Source organism: Geospiza fortis, unplaced genomic scaffold (assembly GCF_000277835.1).
Source record: "Geospiza fortis unplaced genomic scaffold, GeoFor_1.0 scaffold415, whole genome shotgun sequence".
Classification (NCBI taxonomy): domain Eukaryota; kingdom Metazoa; phylum Chordata; class Aves; order Passeriformes; family Thraupidae; genus Geospiza; species Geospiza fortis.
Genome location: NW_005054672.1, coordinates 110,991 through 128,586, shown reverse-complemented (window position 1 = coordinate 128,586; position 17,596 = coordinate 110,991). Strand labels below are relative to the sequence as shown.

The 17,596-nt window shown below is 45.2% G+C and overlaps 1 protein-coding gene across 2 annotated transcripts in view; it reads left to right on the top strand.

Annotated features, from left to right (window-relative positions):
* The first annotated feature begins 2,980 nt into the window (after positions 1-2,980).
* ACLY (ATP citrate lyase) overlaps positions 2,981-17,596 on the top strand; it is a 22,912-nt gene continuing 8,296 nt past the window's right edge. The window contains exons 1-14 of one of the 2 annotated variants that reach the window (XM_005430720.2): positions 2,981-3,156; positions 4,955-5,077; positions 6,044-6,106; positions 7,051-7,241; positions 8,183-8,262; positions 8,706-8,836; positions 10,509-10,627; positions 11,109-11,245; positions 11,639-11,700; positions 11,872-11,989; positions 13,040-13,194; positions 14,476-14,566; positions 14,963-14,992; positions 16,756-16,897. In XM_005430720.2, coding sequence (XP_005430777.1) covers positions 2,998-3,156; positions 4,955-5,077; positions 6,044-6,106; positions 7,051-7,241; positions 8,183-8,262; positions 8,706-8,836; positions 10,509-10,627; positions 11,109-11,245; positions 11,639-11,700; positions 11,872-11,989; positions 13,040-13,194; positions 14,476-14,566; positions 14,963-14,992; positions 16,756-16,897 — 1,601 coding nt within the window. In that variant the 5' untranslated portion in view covers positions 2,981-2,997. The remainder of the gene's footprint in view (positions 3,157-4,954; positions 5,078-6,043; positions 6,107-7,050; positions 7,242-8,182; positions 8,263-8,705; positions 8,837-10,508; positions 10,628-11,108; positions 11,246-11,638; positions 11,701-11,871; positions 11,990-13,039; positions 13,195-14,475; positions 14,567-14,962; positions 14,993-16,755; positions 16,898-17,596) is intronic. The other variant, XM_005430721.3, reaches the window with a different exon arrangement.

Genomic DNA, 17,596 nt, shown 5'->3' with positions numbered 1-17,596 from the left:
TAAGGTTAATTCTGCCAGGTGAGAGTTTGAACCTGTCTCATTCCTGGGGAGATTCAGTGGCTCTGTAGTGACATGAGCCTGTGCCCTGTTCTGTTTGGTGCTAGCAGAGCAGATGCAGCGAGTTAATGAACCTGCTCTGATGGACCTGCACAGGCACACACAGTGCTGATCTCTCTTAGCTTAACAGTTCAGCAGACTGAAGCAATTGCTTTGTGCTCTCTGTCCCACGAGAAAGGCAGGCAGGGTTAGAATAGTGGAAAAACTGAGGGGAGTGATTAAAGACTTGCTAATATTTAGGAAATGTGAAACTCGGGCAGATAAGGTCAGAACAGCCTCGTTCCTGCTGTTCTGTTGCCATGACACAAGGATGTTATTATTCATCTACTGCTATTGTAAGAAGTCTGTAGTTTCCTTTCTTTACCTCAGTAGTGTTACTGCAGAAATGAGATGATGAAGTTGTGAGGGAAAGCAGGGGAGCAGCAGAATGGAGCAACATAAAAATGAGCAGAAATGGTTCTGGGAGGGGAATGGCTCAGGTTTAAGGAAACCTATGCATGTCACTTGTTCCCACAGAGGCTTTTTTATAGGACTATTCTTAATAAGACCTGAGGAACAGCCTGGCTCCAGTGTCCTGCAACTGCAGGATATTCATTGGCATAACCAGCATCAGCCTGATTGGTTCAATTTGTAGTTGTGGGCTGAAATTCTGCAGTGCTGTTTAGAGGCTTTGTGACACCCTGGAGAAATGACAAATACTAAGAAGTACATATTTCTTAAAGAAATATGTTTGCCATTTTCTTTTACCCATCTGCTTGTGCTGCAGTGAGATGTGACACTGTTTCTCTGGGACAGGCCCTGAGCAAATTGTGGAATTGATGGATTTTGAAGCAGGAATATTGCAGCTCCCTCTCAGGCAGAACAAATGGTGGCTGCAGGTATTGTGGGAGCAGGTTTGCTCTCAGAAATAGCTCTGCTTAAATTCCAGTGGGAAGTTTTGGGCTCTGCAGTACAGATGAGGTGTGTGTGTGCAGCTTTGAGGCTGGGCAGTGCTGTGGTGCCTCTGGCAATGTGTCTGTGTGTGCCTGGGGGTTGGTTTGGGGTTTGGTGTCCTCTGGCTGCTCACAAGAGCTCCTCTCATGTCAGGCCACCTTGGGGCTGACAAACAGGGGCTGTTTCAGTTGGGACAAGTTTTCTAGTGGCAGGAGTGGGGGTTGAGTCTGATGAGAGATGGGGTGCTGCAGGAGCAGTGCCCGATCCTGTTTTGAAATGGGATTAAATTGGAAGCTGTGCTGCAATCCCGTTCAGGTTTTACATCAGAACTCTTTGAAAGTGGGCCTGCAGTTCTTTGTCTTTTGCCTTTGTTGATTTTTAACCCTGGAATTGCATTTGAAAAGATGGCAGTGGCAAGGTTGGCTGCTGGTCCTTAAGTACAGTTATCAGCTTTCAGTAATAGCACTTACTCAGCCTGACCGGTTTGGTTTTGGAAGCTCAGGGAATGCAGCCTGCCTCCTACCATGAAGTAGGAGTTGGTATGGACCCACCTCCTCCTTTCTGCTCTAGGGAGAAAAGTTCTTTATTTCTAATTATGGCTCATTAATCGCTGCCTATTCCATGTTTGCCTATAGGATGAAAAGCCCAGCTGATTACTAATGGTTATTACCTAGAGGGCAACACAAAAAATAACTGGAATTTCTTAACTGTTTCCCTGTGTGGGTCTGCAGTGGGGTATGTGTTTTGTGAGGGCAGGTGGTCTTGCTGAGCAGTCCTAGTACTTGGCTATGCAGGTGTTTAGATGGAATCTGAACTCCTCTTTTTTGTGTTGGTGCTCCTCTGCTTTGCAGCTCTCCCAGAAGCCTCCCAAGGATGCTTTTGCCTTGAGGAAAGAGAAAAGGGAAGGAAGTTTTTAAGAAAATACCTCCTAGTAGTTCTTTAGGTGAACTTTTAATAATTGGGATACTAATGAGGGAATGAAGGATCTAGATAAAATAAAAATGATAAGATACTGTACAGAACAACACTGGCAGTGCTTGGGGAACACTGACATGACCCCAGTCACTCAAAATGCAGCAGGAGCTGCTGTCTGAGCCTCCCTGTCAGCAGTCTGACCCTCCAGACATACCAAACCTGCTGGCTGGTCACAGCACTCCGTTCTGATGTGTGACACATCAGACAGGGTCACTGGGATGAAGTACTCTTTTAAATAAGTGTTTATGGCAGCTAAAAATAAATGGATCTTTGACACCTTATCAAAAAGAATAGTTGCACTCTTGAGGCCAGAAATCATTTGCTTGCATCAGTTTGGAATATACTCGAAAAGAGAAGAAAATCACCCAAAGGGACTGAATCTGGAATTTTTCTTAAAAAAAATAACCCCAAAACCAAAACAAGCTGTCGAAACTTAATCTTTGTTGTTGTCTGGAGCATCTTATTCTCTCAGATATAAAGCTCTTTCCAAGAAACCTGGTTCTGAAACAAAAAAACAGTGATGGTAAACCTATTCTAGTTTTGGTAATCCTGGCAGTGTTTTCCTTTCCCTTTGGAAAAGGGATGGGGATTGCTGACATGCCCACAGTCAGGCTTAGCTGGGAATGCCTTAGAGAAGGTGAATAGGAGGGAGGGGCTCCCTGCCTGGAAATGCAGCAGGAAAAGGGGTAGGTGGGTTCCCCCAGGGGCAATCCTGGGGTGCTGTGACACTGGGGAGAGCTGGGCACTGCCCTGGATGGGAGGGGATGCTCCAGGCTGTGGCTTTGGGAAAGGTTTGGTGCTGGCTGGGATAAATTGTAGGGATTCTGCCTTTCCCTGCCAACAGGGCTGGATGAAAACAGTGTGCATGGCAGGGGAAGAGTTTTAAGCAAAGTGAGTAATTCTTGCTTATCAGGGGAGTTTTATGATCTTACATATAATTGGTTTGCTTTGGGTTTGTGTTGAGCTGAGTGATGCAGGGCTCTAGTCCTGATGGATTTTTGGGTTTTTTTCCACCATCCAGACTAAGTAGCCATGTCAGCCAAAGCCATCTCTGAGCAGACAGGGAAGGAGTTCTTGTACAAGTACATCTGCACGTCCTCTGCCATCCAGAACCGCTTCAAGTATGCCCGGGTCACGCCAGCCACGGACTGGGCACGGCTCACCCAGGACCACCCCTGGCTCCTGAGCGAGGTAAGGGCAGGGACAGCAGGATCTGCCCTCCTGCAGCACCTGAGCACTGCTCCAGACCCTTCCTGAAGGACCAGTTGAAATATGATTTTCTTCAGGTTAGGTCTCAGAAGCTTTTGGAGATGTATTTTGCACCCAAGATAGCTCAGCTACCTTATCCTGCTGATTTTATGCCTTCTGGCTTCTGTTATTTTGCCTTTTATTAAAACCTTTTTGTTTCCAAACCTTTTTTGGAAACAAAAAGGTTTATTAAAAGGCAAAATAACAAACTCTTTACAGAGAAAAACCAATCTAGGTGCAAGAGGTTCTTGCTCCTGGTAAAACACCTCACAAAATCCATGAGTTTCTTTATTCTCTTCTTTTTCTAGTAAATTGCTCAGGTGAAACTTTTTGGCTCCTGTCCAATTGCTATCCTTAAGTTTAAAGTCAAGTCCCCCAAGTCCTATAAAATGCCTTTTCACCTCATTGAAGAGAGAAACTTCTGGGCTTATTTCCTTTTTAAGGGGATAAAGGATAGTTTTGTGACTCTATCAACAAAGAGCACATTCCTATAACCAGTCACTGCTGCTGCTCTGCTGCAGTCACTCCCAAGCCTGATGAAGAAACAAATCTTGCTTCAAAGCTCAATATCACCTCATGGGGGGCTGATTATTCCTTTAAGACTGAACTGCAGGAGCAGAGATACCTGTGAAGCAGTTGCTCATAACTGCACAGAAGGTAAAGGAGGTTGATTCAGTCAGTCCCTATTCTCAAAGCTTTGCTCTCTGAAATGAGGGAGTACTCTCCCCATGTCAAGTTAGGACACTGCTTTTCTTCAATCCAAGCCAAATGTCATGGAAAACTTCCTTTTGTAAATTTTTCAGTGCAACATCATTTATATCTGTATCTCATATCCTCACACTTTCTGTTGAGAAAACATACCCAGAGCTCTTTTTTATTTAGCTGTCCAAGCTGGCTCCTTTCCAGTGGTTAATTATATTAAGTCATTGGCTGGAGAACACAAATGTCTCATAGTCCTTGACTGACTGACTGATAAAAGCCCTGCACTAATTAGATGTTCCATGCTCAAGTGCCTGAATGAACTGCAGGAGGAGATCAGCAGTGCTTCTGAAAGCCTTGCAGGAAACCAGAAGGGAACAAGGTTGTTTTTGGGCCTTTAATGCAGGTTCTGTACAGCTGGAAAGGGCTTCAGGTCCAACAGCAAGACCATGCTCAGTGTCCTTTACTGCAGCACAGTGTGTTCTGACTCTTCAGTTGCTGAAGTTCCAGGACATATCAGTGGTACAGGAGAATGACAGCCAGTTTTGGTTTGGTTCTTTAAAAGGATATTTGCAAGCTAGAGATGTGTGTAACCCAGGAGCAACTATCCATGGGTATCTTATAAAAAGCCACAGTCACTTGGCTGAAATGTGCATGACCCTGGCCCAAGCCAGTCTCATAAGCAAAGTGTAGTGACAGCAGGAGTTTTTTTTATTATTATTTTTGTGAGCAGCTGTCTGTGTCTGTCACGACTTTTATTGGGTTTTTCATCAAAAAAAGAACAAGCTGTCACCTCAGCCTCTGATGTCTGCTTACAGCTGAGTAGAAACAAGGCAGCTTTTCTAAAAGTACAGCATAAGAAAACCCAAACTTGCAGGCATATTGTACCAAGCAGCTCGATTTGCCAAGATTAAAGGAATTTACAAGGATGGATGCTGTGCAGAACTGATTTAAGTTTTTACTTCACTATTTGCAGAGAGCCATTCAGCCAAAATCACTTGCTAATGCTTCTTCCTTTAACTCTCTTGCCCAACCTCTGCAGCGTTTGGTGGTGAAGCCAGATCAGCTCATTAAGAGACGTGGGAAGCTGGGGCTGGTTGGGATTAACCTCACCCTGGATCAGGTCAAGGCTTGGCTCAAGCAGCGTCTGGGCCAGGAAACCACGGTGAGTGAGCCACAAAAGTGGCTTCATTTTTTGTTCCCAGGACAGGAAAAAAAGCTCTAAAATCCTCTCCTGCAGCCAGCCCATGTATTTTGGTTGATTGAGTGTTACTTCAGGCCTTTATTTTAACTCGGTGCTGCCATATAATATTTATTTTCCTGGGAATGACAGTGCAGTGCTAATGATAATGAAGTGCCTGCCATGCCTACTGCTGTGTGTTGGGAGCTGATGGAGTTGTGCTGCCTGAAGGAATTTATGCCTTTGGCCCTGCTGGGATTGATTTGGCTCTGGCTCTGAGCTGGTGCAGCAGGACTTGGGAAACAGCAGGAGCAGCACTGTGAGTGCTCCCTGTTGGGAAAACTATGGGTGTGGAAATTACTCCTTTAGCACAACAACAACCATATCCAAAGCAAGGTCTGGGCCACAGACTCAGGACCACTGGTGTCCTCAGAAGAAGCAGGGAGTGTCCCCCAGTGCCTCTTGGGTTTGGATAACAGGAAAGTGCCTGCACAAAACAGTTCCTGGACACATATGAAGAGGCTAAAGGATTGTCTTGCTCTTCTGTGCTCCTGATACCATTTCTGGGTGAACACTACTCCGAGGCCTCTGCTCCTGCCACTAGCTCAGGAATTCCTCACTTCTGAGTTTTCCACTACTCTGAGAGCCTCTCAAGCCCTCGTGCCTCACTGTGCTGAGCAGGGCTCAGTGAGAGCTGTCCCTGGGACAGGAGAGGAGAGCAGCTGTCCTGGTGTAATTCTGATACCCCTCTGTCCTGTTAGGAATGGGAAAGGTGACCATCTCCTGTAACCAGATACCCTGAATGCTGTGCTGGACAGGGAGCAGTGGTTCTCCAGCAGGCACAGTGAGCAATTTTAGAGCAGTGCTGATTAATTCTCAAAGCTTTCCTTGTGCTGTCACAAATGTGCTGGACAAGTGGTTATGGGTGTTTATCTTGTTTTCTGTCCCCAGATTGCTAATGCCAAGGGAATCCTGAAGAACTTTCTCATCGAACCCTTTGTCCCTCACAAGCAGGTTAGTACACCATTAAAGCAGGGTTTTAAATATCTTTTGACTTCATGCTTAGCTGGATTGGTACAGTGGAGAAAGCAGAAGTTTGGGAGTGTTCTGTTGAGCTGACAGTGTTGCTGCACACCCTAGGCAAAAACATCTTCTGTATTTCCACACTGAAATTTTAAGTAGAAAATAAATTCATACACCTTCATATTCCTTATAATTTTTAAAACAGTTTGCCAGTGCAGTGAAAACTCCTAAGAGTGCATCATAGCAAGGCCACTACAAAACAAATAAAATGCAATTATAACAGAAGAAGGATCTGCCAGACACTTCTGCACACAGATCTTTTTGTTAATTATGGTCTTTGCTGAGATAATATCACTGTTTCATTTTCCTGATCCAAATAAAAATGACTGGCAAGTCTTCTCAGTGTCAGGGCCACTCCAGCACTGCTGTTCCTTGGGTGTAGCTGCTCTGACAAAGGAGGAATGATGAGGAGGACTCCATTGATATCAGAAGGCTAATTAATTACTTTATTCTATATTATTCTATATTACATTACATCTAAACTGAATCTGCCAAGCACTCACTCTGCACACACTGCACAGAATCTCGTGGCTGTCAGTGACAGTCCTGACACACACACACACACACACCTGGCCCTGACAGGCCAGGGAAACAAAACACCATCACTGTGGGTAAACAATCTCCATATTGCATTCTACTTTTGCACAAACACAGGCACAGCAAATGATAAGAATTGTGTTTTCTTTCTCTGAGGTTCAGAGAATGTGAAACCCAGAAATATTCTTGGGAAGAATTGTGCCTTGCTTTTCTCTGTGAAGTGAAGTGTGGGGCTACACTTGGGAAGCTTGACTTTGGGCTCAACTTCCCCAATCCCAACATTGGCACAAAAGCCTCTAGGGTCACTGCTAAATGCTTGTCCCTGCTGCGTGACGCAGGAGGAAGAGTTCTACGTGTGCATCTATGCTGCCCGTGAGGGAGACTATGTGCTCTTCCACCATGAAGGGGGTGTGGATGTTGGAGATGTGGATGCCAAGGCTCAGAAGCTGTTGGTGGCAGTGGATGAGAAGCTCAGTGAATCAGATGTGAAGAAGCATCTCCTGCAGCATGCACCAGCTGACAAGAAGGAGTAAGTAGAGATGCAGTTCTGGGTAGGAGCAGCCATGCAGCAGTTGCTCTCTTTTATCTCAGTGCCACATCTCTCTATTTTCTTAACGCTGAAGCTCACTCTCCTGCCCTTCTTGCTGGTCTCCAGATTATGCCATGCATCCTGAATCCAAGCTCTCTGACCTTATCTCAGCTGCCTGTAAAACCCAAAAATAAGGTTTCCTAGTGCTGAGCCTTTACTTGGCAGCAGCACTTGTCAGCCTGCTTAGGTCTCAACCTGAGACTGGAGACATGTGCTGAATTCTGATCCTTTGTGCCAGCACAGAAGTTTCTTTTGTTTAGTGCACTGGTGATGAGATGTGGCTCTGACTGCTAATTCAGAATATCCCTTTCTCTTGCTCTGGCCTGATCTCCAAAGTTATTCTCCTGTTCTTCCTTCTGCAGGCTTATCTGTAGATCTCAAGGCTTCTGCATCTCCCTCAATTAGATGCCCATACTTAGTTAACCTAATATGAGTCATGATTTTACCAAACACAGCTTAATCCTTGCTGACATTGTAGGGTACTGAAGGGTAAAGGAGCCTGTCACTCCACCAGTTCACTGCAGCCTCCTCCCCATCACAGCTAAGGAAGCTCAGATCTGACAAAGATGGGTATGAGCAGGGAGGCAAAGATGTGCTTCTGTCTTGTAGGGAGATAAATCAGACTGCACAGCTCTGACAGTTGTGAGCAACTGTGTCCTCAGCAGAGTTTGGTGGAGGGTAATTTAGATGAGTCATCAAGGTCTTCCTTCCCTTGAGTCATCCATCACCCGGGCTCCATCCAGAGAAGATGAATGAGAATGAAAGAAATTGATGCCAAGTAGATTTGCAGATTGCCACTCATACCAGTGAACAGAGCAGGCTGTACTTAGATTTGGCTACTTTCATTAACTTGTGTTAATTTTTTTCCTTTTTTTTTACAGCGTCTTGGCCAGCTTCATCTGTGGCCTGTTCAACCTTTATGAAGATCTGTATTTTACGTACCTCGAGATCAATCCATTAGGTAATGAATATTTTTGGAAGCAGAACTTTCTGTTCTGAACTACTGAAATGTGTTCTTGACCCTTCCTTTGGTTCTGTAATCCACAGCAGCAGGTGCCATGTGCAGCAGTACAGAAGTGGCAGTGATCTGTCTTTGAGCTGTTCTTTCAGTGAATTAAAAATGAGGAAATGAAAAATTCCCTTGAAGGGAATGTTAAGGCAGAAGTGAAGAATATAAAAATTACACTTTAGAGCAAAATATCCCCTGAGACAGAGCCTGGACCATGGCCACAGTTACTGGTTAATTCCTGAGGGAACTTGCTGGGGCTGGTCAGTACTGCCCAGTGCCAGGGGAAACAGCAGTTTCCAGTTTTCCAGTGATGCCTGTGTGGTTCCAGCTGTTGGAGTAGATCTGTAAGGTGTCTCTGTACAACCCAGAGCTGACTGTGATGTTTTTCCCTGCAGTGGTCACCAAGGATGGTGTTTACATCCTTGATCTGGCTGCAAAGATCGACGCCACGGCTGACTACATCTGCAAAGTGAAGTGGGGGGATGTGGAGTTCCCCCCTCCTTTTGGCAGGGAAGCTTACCCTGAGGCAAGTGACAGCTGAATTCCTTCACTGTGCCCTGAATTACCATTGCTTGTATGCCCATGTATCACCAAAGGAGCATCAGGGACAGACAAAGGTGATACAGGGACTCTATCATGAAAAAGCACTTTATTATTAGAAATCCACAGTTCTTATACAAACAGTGGTGGACCTAAGACCTGATTGGCCTTTAGGAATCTTCTCTCACCTATTGTTGAAGAAGGGACAACTCCTTCTTGTAAACATCTCTGACAAACAGAGATTGCCTGCCAGGTGCAGAGATTGAGATAATAATTGTTTTAATTCTTTCTCTGAGCTTTCTCACAGCTTCCCAGGAAAATCCTGGGAGAGAGCTGTGTCTCCCTCTGTTTAGAGAATATGTGATTGCCACATCCATGGCATTGCTGTTTCCAGTGGTTTTGTTGTTGTGTCTCAAGCCCTGGGCAGTGCTGTCCATGATAACCTGTGCATGGGTAGCTGCAGTCCTAGGACTGCTCAGAATCACACTCTGAACTGCAGTTGCTTCCCAGCTCTGTTTGGTCAATTCTTTAATTCAGAATTGACTTTTTTTTTTAATGGAGGCTGATACTTAACTTCCATCAGCTGTGTGCCAGAGCTCTGTGCCTGTGCAGAGCTTCCTTTTGTGCTTCCTGCCCACGTTGCTCCCCTCAGCATCACTGTTTTTCTCTTGGAGCAGTGGTTACTGGGGGCTGACATTCCCTCAGTGTTTCAGTGACAGTTCTGAGAGCAGAGCAGCACCTCTGTGCCCACGCTGCATCCAAGGGTGAGCCCAGAGAAAATAATCCCCATTTCTGGAACTTATAAGTAAGAAGATGTTAATACACCTATTTTTCCAAAAAGTGAGGATAATTTACAATGAGCACTTTATTGTAAAGCTAGCAGTGCCTGTTCCCTCCCCAAATTCCCTGAGTCTGTACTGCTGGATGCACAAGTACTGCTCCAGACAGGTCCCAGCAACTTCAGAGGCTGTTGGGAGTAGAGCTCTCTCTTTAATTATTCTGTTACTTATCTCAGGGGTCTGTTCTTCTCTCTCCAAAATGATTTCTGTCCTGACTTTTTCATTTTAATGATTATAATTATGTTTCAGTCGGAAGGTTTTTGTACTGTGGCCAGGAAATCCATTTAGCTGTTCCTTTCCATGTAGCTTGCTGGATGCCAACACTCAACTCAGTTTGCTCTTAAAAGGATTAGTTCAGATTTTGTCTCTGAATCATCCCTCTCTGAGTCCCTGGGAAGGTTGTTATGGCAGAGTCTTTGCTGGGAATGTTAATGAACTCTGATGAAGTGCTGCTCAGCAGCCTGGCACTCTGGGCTGCAGGGGCACCACGTTGAGCCAAATTACAGCTCTCAGTGATTATGTTCCTGGCTCCAGCACAGCCAGAGTGGTCACCATGGCTGAGATGATTTTTAGTTTTCCTCAGGTCTCAGTCTTGGACGAGGCCAGAGCAGACTTTACAGTTGTGTTCAGATTTTGTGCCTGTTGTGTGATGGAGGAATGGAGCTGGGGCTGACAATCCCTGACAAATGCTGAGTTTGTAGCTCTGCTGTCCCTGAGGTGTGATTGCTCTGTATGTCCAAATGCACCCAGCACTGTGAACCCTTGGGATGGGGAAGGAGGATGCAGGAGGAAGCTGAGGTTGTGCTGCTCTCTCTGCAGGAAGCCTACATTGCTGACCTGGATGCCAAGAGTGGGGCCAGCCTGAAGCTTACAATCCTGAACCCCAAAGGCAGGATCTGGACCATGGTGGCTGGTGGTGGTGCCTCAGTGGTGTACAGGTAAAGCAAGCAAGGTTTCCAGAGGGGGAGGATCTCAAGTGCTGGGAGAACATAATTGCTGCAGAAAGTAGCTCTCCTAAAGCCATTTTTCCTGAGCTGTGGCTGTTTGGGATCTGTTCAGAATGAACATGCTGTGCAGATTTTTCACATAGTGTCGGCTGTGGAATTTAATTTTGCAAGGGTTAGGGTTAGATACATTTTCTTACAGAGATACAGTTCCTTTCTGACTGACAAAGAAACGAGCTGGCTGGAGGCTGTTGAGGGTTGTATGATTGTCGTGGTGGTCACTGAGTTTGCATCTGGGGAACATGACAAGATTAGTTGTAACTGGCACCAAGATGAGAGCGGCTTTGTTTTCAGCAGACAGCACTGTCCCTCTGTTAAGAGTCCCACTTCCCCAGGGATTTGGAATACTTTAGGAACTTTATAGTGACTCAAATTATAATTAATCTCTTAAATAACTGGTTTTTTTTATTGTTAGTGACACCATTTGTGACCTGGGAGGTGTGAATGAGCTGGCAAACTATGGGGAGTACTCAGGAGCCCCGAGTGAGCAGCAGACCTATGACTATGCTAAAACCATCCTCTCCCTCATGACCCGAGAGAAGCACCCAGAAGGTAAGGGAGATGCTGCAATTCCAAAGCTGTGAACCTGTCTGGCAGAAAAACCTGGATAAATCTGGGCTGTTACTATGCTTAGCCTTCCCTGGCAGAGCTTTCAGTGTACTTCTGCCTTCTGAACAAATCAGGGCTGGATTTTTGTCAGCTCTTGCTTCAAAGAGAGGACTTGTGGTTTTTCAGGGGGCCTGAGAGATCCTTATCAGACATTCTTGCTTGGTACAAAGCTCTTATCTTCCGACTCTACTAAACTCAACTGCTTTAGGGTTTTTTTTCTACTAAATACAGCTGGTTACTCTGCAGCTTTGTTTGACATTATATTCTTAACTGCTTCCTGATCTAGGAGTACTCTGCCCTTGAGTTGGCTTTACTTACCTGTGTTTCTTCCCTCAGGGAAGATCCTGATTATTGGAGGCAGCATTGCAAACTTCACCAATGTAGCAGCCACCTTTAAAGTAAGTGACCAGTCTCAAACACCAGCAAACACACAGTTGTCATCCTCCAGCCCTTCTTCCCAATTCCATGTTTGGCTGAGGCTCATAGTTCATTGCTTCCAGGAGTTTCTGAGATGATGGGACAGGGTAAATGTGGCTGCCTGGGTCACCTGTCCTCTGTGTTTCTTTTAGGGCATTGTGAGAGCAATTAAGGATTACCAAGGCCCTCTGAAGGAGCATGAGGTGAGGATCTTTGTACGAAGAGGAGGCCCCAACTACCAGGAAGGGCTACGTGTCATGGGAGAAGTTGGTAAGGACCAAGCTTGTTCCTTAAGTCTTATTCTTGCATCTTGTTTCTTCCACTGGCTTTCTGTGGGGGTTTCAGTTCAGTTTCTCTGGGTCTGGATTGAAGGCACTTGAGGTAGTAGTTCATGTTTGGACTCAGGTGTTTATTATTTCTCATCAGTAAAACAGTCTCACTACTGTGAGTTCTGCAGTCTTTCATTAGAAGGCACAAAATGGCCAACAATCTCTTGGTACAAGGTCTTTTAAGACTAAGCTATCCAATTAAGAACTGACACCTGGATTATTTTCCCTTTTAAGCCAATAACTGATCCCAATATGGACTTTTCTGCCCAATTACAAAATGCCACCCAAACCCATGGAGAAGAAGGAAGAAGAAGCATGAAGAAGAAACCCAGGATGACACCCTGTGCCCTCCAGCTTGCTTCCATCTACAGCACACTAAAAATCCCCAAACCTCAATATCACCTTCCCAGTGATACACCTACACTGCTCTCTATAATCCATTTCACACTTTTGTGGATTCCAGTCTAGCTTGAAGTCTGGGAAACTTTCTCCATTAATGAGGGTCAAAGTTATTTAATTGAGTCAGGGCACCCCAGAGCAGACAGACAAATATTCCCTGGGTGCCCTGGGTTTCCACAGCTTTCTTGCAGAGGATCAGTAATGGGACATCACACCATGATCAAGTGAAGCCAATTTATTGCAAAAAGCAAGCTGTATTTATACTGTTCTCTATCGTTCACGCCTCAAGCTAATACTTGATTGGTTAAATCTTTCTACACATACATTTTAATATTTTAGTTAATTTTAGTTAGTCTTTCTTCTTCATGTGTCTCACTGTGGTTTTCTTGTCTGCCTTTGCATCCTGAACTGTCTTCTGAGCATGTTTTTCTCCTTTGGTGTCCTTCAAGGGCATGGTGACTTTACTCAGTTTCTATGAAGCTGCATTGTGCATGTTGCACATGTCCATTGTCCTGCAAAAAACCCTCAACACTTCCTCAAGGAGAAAGAGCTTTCCCCTGAGGATGCTGACTGCTCTTGTGTACTTCCACAGGGAAGACCACGGGGATCCCCATCCACGTGTTTGGCACGGAGACCCACATGACAGCCATCGTGGGCATGGCCCTGGGCCACCGGCCCATCCCCAACCAGCCACCAGCTGCAGCCCACACTGCCAACTTCCTGCTCAACGCCAGCGGCAGCCCCTCGGTGAGCTCCTCCCATGGGGACAGGGTCAGGAGCCTCCCAAAGGCAGCTGGAAAGGCATTTTGGCCACTAGTGTATTTGTAGGATGGTTTAGGAAAACAAACATGGCTCTGCTGGTGTGGTTTATCAGGAGAGACTACTCCAATCTCACTCATGCACAGAATGTGGCCTCTCAACTTCCTCCTCAATGCCAGCAGCAGCCCCTCGCTGAGCTCCTCCCCATGAGGACAGGTCAGGAGCCTCCCAAGGGCAGCTGGAAAGGCATTTTGGCCACTATTGTGTATGTAGGGTGGTTTAGGAGCTCCTTCCCCACGGTGACAGGGGACAGGGTGAGGGGCCCTGAAGGTAGGCTGGAAAGGCATTTTGGCCTCTAATGTATGTGTAGGAAGCTTTAGGAAAACAAACGTGTCTTTACTGGGGTAGTTTATCAGGAGAGACCACCCCAATCTCACTCATGCACAAAATGTGGCCTCTCAACTTCCTCCTCAATGCCAAGAGCAGCCCCTCAGTGAGCTCCTTCCCCATGCTGAAAAGGGACAGGGTGAGGAGCCTCCCAAAGGCAGCTGCCCATCCAAACAAGCTGGAAAGGCATTTTGGCCACTTGTGTATTTGTAGGATGGTTTAGGAAAACAAACTCCACCAGCAGAGCCATGTTTATCAGGAGAGGCCACCCCAGTCTCACTTGTGCACAAAATGTGGCCTCTCAAAGCTGGCAGTGTGACTGTTGAACCTACTGGGTGTTGTAAGGGTTTCTAGGACAAGATGAGAGATGAGAATCTTGACTCCATGTTTCAGAAGGCTGGTTTATTATTTTATGATATTATATTATATTATAAGAAAACGATATACTAAAACTATACTAAAGAAAGAGAAGGGATACATCAGAAGGCTGGACAAGAACGATAATAAAAACCCATGACTGACCAGTGTCCCAACACAGCTGGACTGGGATTGGTTATTAAGTCAACACAATTCACATGGAACTAATGAAAGATGCACTTGTTAGTAAATAACTTCTAAACTATATTTCAAAGCAATTAAATAATTATTATTTCCATTTCTTTTCTGAGGCTTCTCAGGAGAAAAATCCTGGCAAAGGGATTTTTCATAACATATCACAGTAACAACTGGGTCATTCAGTTTTCTGTTGCTTGACTGAAAACTCATTTTTTTGGTTTTATTTGTAGTAGACCAGTGTAGCCAAAGTGAGGCCACCTCCTCCTCTGTGCCCCAGGCCATACCTGGAGCACTGTCCCTCGCTGACTTGGCTTTTGAATCTTTCAGACTCCAGCCCCGAGCAGAACTGCCTCCTTCTCTGAGTCCAAACCAGATGGCATTGCTCCAGCTAAGAAGGCAAAACCAACAGCTCCTCTTGGTAAGTCCAGCCCTGGGAGTGCTGCTGGCAGTGCTGTGCTGTTCCCAAAGGCAGGATGGGCATGAGACAAATGCTTTTTTCCTGGATGTAAAGGGAAGCAGTTTTGTGGTACCTGCCTGTCTCTGTCTGCAGTGTAGTTAAGTGGTTTAGCAGTTGTGCCATGAGCTCATACACACAGCAAGTTGGAGTTGCCCTGATCTGGGATGTTCAGAAACAGCACAACAAGAGGAAATACAGTGAGAGGGCTCCAGTCTCTTGTTTTTTAACAAGAGCAAACCCAAAAGTGCTGTGGAGAGGAGAGCAGGGCTGCTGCAGCACCTGCCTGGGTGCCTGGCCAGTGGGCTGGCAGCAGTCAGCTCTGTCATTCCACTGCATGAGTGATTCTCTCTCCAACAGATTCAATCCCAGCCTCGAGACCTGGTTCAGGTAGGACCTGTGTGACCTGCTGAATGTGCCTGGCCTGGCTGGCAGCTGACTTTTTTTAGTTCTTAGTTCTGTTGCTGTTTTATCTCTCCAAAAGTTTGCTGTGTTGTCTGGTCCTTTCCTCCTGCCCAGCATTTTTAGCTGTCACCATGTGGACTTCTCATCTGTTTTTTTCAAGTGCCTCTGCACAAATACTTCCTATTTCTGGGGGAGAGAGGGCCAGGTCTCAAACAAACTTTGTTTTTTCTTCCCTTCCCCCACACAACCATCACAGAGAAAGAATACCCTGAGGCACTGAGTGAAAAGTTCCCTTTGCTTTCCAAAAGGAGGAGTGACCAATAACTGGTATCTTATTTCAAAGGGAAACAAAGTAGTGCAGGGGGTGCTGGTTATCAGGTTTGGAAAGTACAGAAAAGTCACAAATTAACTAAATACTGTCTTAACAGCCCAGCAAACCATTAAAGCTTCTGCTCAGTGAAGTTATTTTATAGGGACTTTAAAACTATTGGGCTCTGTGCTGTGTGAGAGTAAACTGCTGAACTGGAGGCAAAGCAGAGCTTCAAGTTACCTCCCTTATCATGAGGAGGGACAGCACAAGGGGAATTCTTGGATTGTTGCTCTCAGACAAACATCATTGCCTCTCTGGGTCCTCATTGTGGAGTTCCTGGGAGCACTCATGGTACCCCCTTGCAGGCACCTGCAAGATAAACAGAATTTTCAGTTCCCTAATAATTAACAAGTCATGTTGCAGTGAATCTGAGCTCTGATATAAATTATTGGAGCCATGAAATTTGTGTTGGATTCTGATAATTAAAAAAAAACCAGAAAAGACAACCCAAGTATGTTGAGCTCCTTTATTTTCTTTGTTCCTCCATTTGCTGCCCTTTATGTTTTTTAAGTTTTCTGTCATTCTACTATTGTGCCCTGACCAGCCTCCCGTGGTTCACCCACACTGTGGGCTACATGCAAATAAATACATGAAATTCAAAGTTCTCTTCAGCCTTGCATAAGAAAACTGGGAGAAATATGAAAGGCTCATGAGAGAGGAGGCAGTTTTTACTTCTGGCCTATACCAGCTCCCTCCTGTGATTCACTTGCCCATTTAGTGAACCCCAAAACCTGACTGTTGTGTTCAGAATCCAAGGAAGGGATTGCAAATTCATCTACAGTTTCTTAATTTGCATAGTGTGGCTACTCCATCCTGCAAACAGCACTTCATCTCCTGGGTTCAGTTTGGAGGTGGGGGAATACTCACCAAGGAGCCTTTCAGCAGGCATTTGGCTAAGTTGCAGTTTGTGTCTTGCTCAAGTTTGAAGTTGGATTGGTGTGGTATTTTCAGGGACCCCCACTGAAGGGAGGAAAGATGAATTTGACTTTATGTTCTCAGAAGGCTAATTTAAAATTTATATTATATTAAAGAATACTATACAAAATTATACTAAAGAATAGAGAAAGAATACAGACAGAAGGCTAAAAGATACTAATAAAAAGCTTGTGACTCTCTCTTCAGAGTCTGACACTGCTTGACCATGATTGGTTATTAAGTAAAAACAATTCACATGAAATTAATGAAACAATTACCTGTTGGATAAACAACCTTCAAACCACATTCCAAAGCAGCAAAACACAGGAGAAACAAATCAGATATTTGTTTTAATTTTTCTCTGAGGCTTCTCAGCTTCCCAGGAGAAAATCTTAGGCAAAGAGATTATTCAGAAAATATGATGGTGACAGACTGGGGGTTTTTTCCCCTTCTTTCTGAGCAGGTAAAGCCACAACCCTGTTCAGCCGTCACACCAAGGCCATTGTGTGGGGGATGCAGACCAGGGCTGTCCAAGGAATGCTGGACTTTGATTATATTTGCTCCAGGGATGAGCCCTCAGTGGCTGCCATGGTTTATCCCTTCACGTAAGTACCTGTGACTGTGTCACATTTCCATTTCCCTCCAGCTCTTCTGTGCCCTTCCTCCTCTCTGAGTCTCTGTGGTTCTTTAGTGGGGCTCTGCCCTGGTCTCCATCCCTGCTGGAACACCTTCTCCTCTGCTCCCTTCCACCCCTGGGTTGGCTTTGTAGGCTGCTTTCTTCAACCATTGATTTTGGGCTGTGCTGTTCAAACAGCTTAGTGTTCACCACAGAACTGAAGTTCCACTTTTTTAAAAGATGTCTGTGGTATTTGCAGGGGTCCCCAGGACGAGGTGAGAGATGAGTGACTCTGACTCCATGTTCTTAGAAGGCCAATTTATTATTTTATGTTATTATATTATAGAATGCTATACTAAAACTGTACTAGAGAAAGGATATAGAAAGAAGTCTTAACAAGAATGAGAATGAAAAACTTGTGACTGAATCCTCAGTCTGACACAGCTGATAGTGATTGGTCATTAAGTAAAAACAATTCACATGAAACCAATCAAACATGCACCTTTCGGTAAACAATCCCCAGCCACATTCCAAAGCAGCAAAACAGGGAGAAGCAAATGAGATTATATTGTTTTTTTCTCTGAGGCTTCTCATCTTCCCAGGAAAAAAAAATCCTGGCAAAGGGATTTTTCAGAAAATATGACAGTGACAAGGTGCGGCTAACTGGGTTTTCTTTCCCACCTCCCCT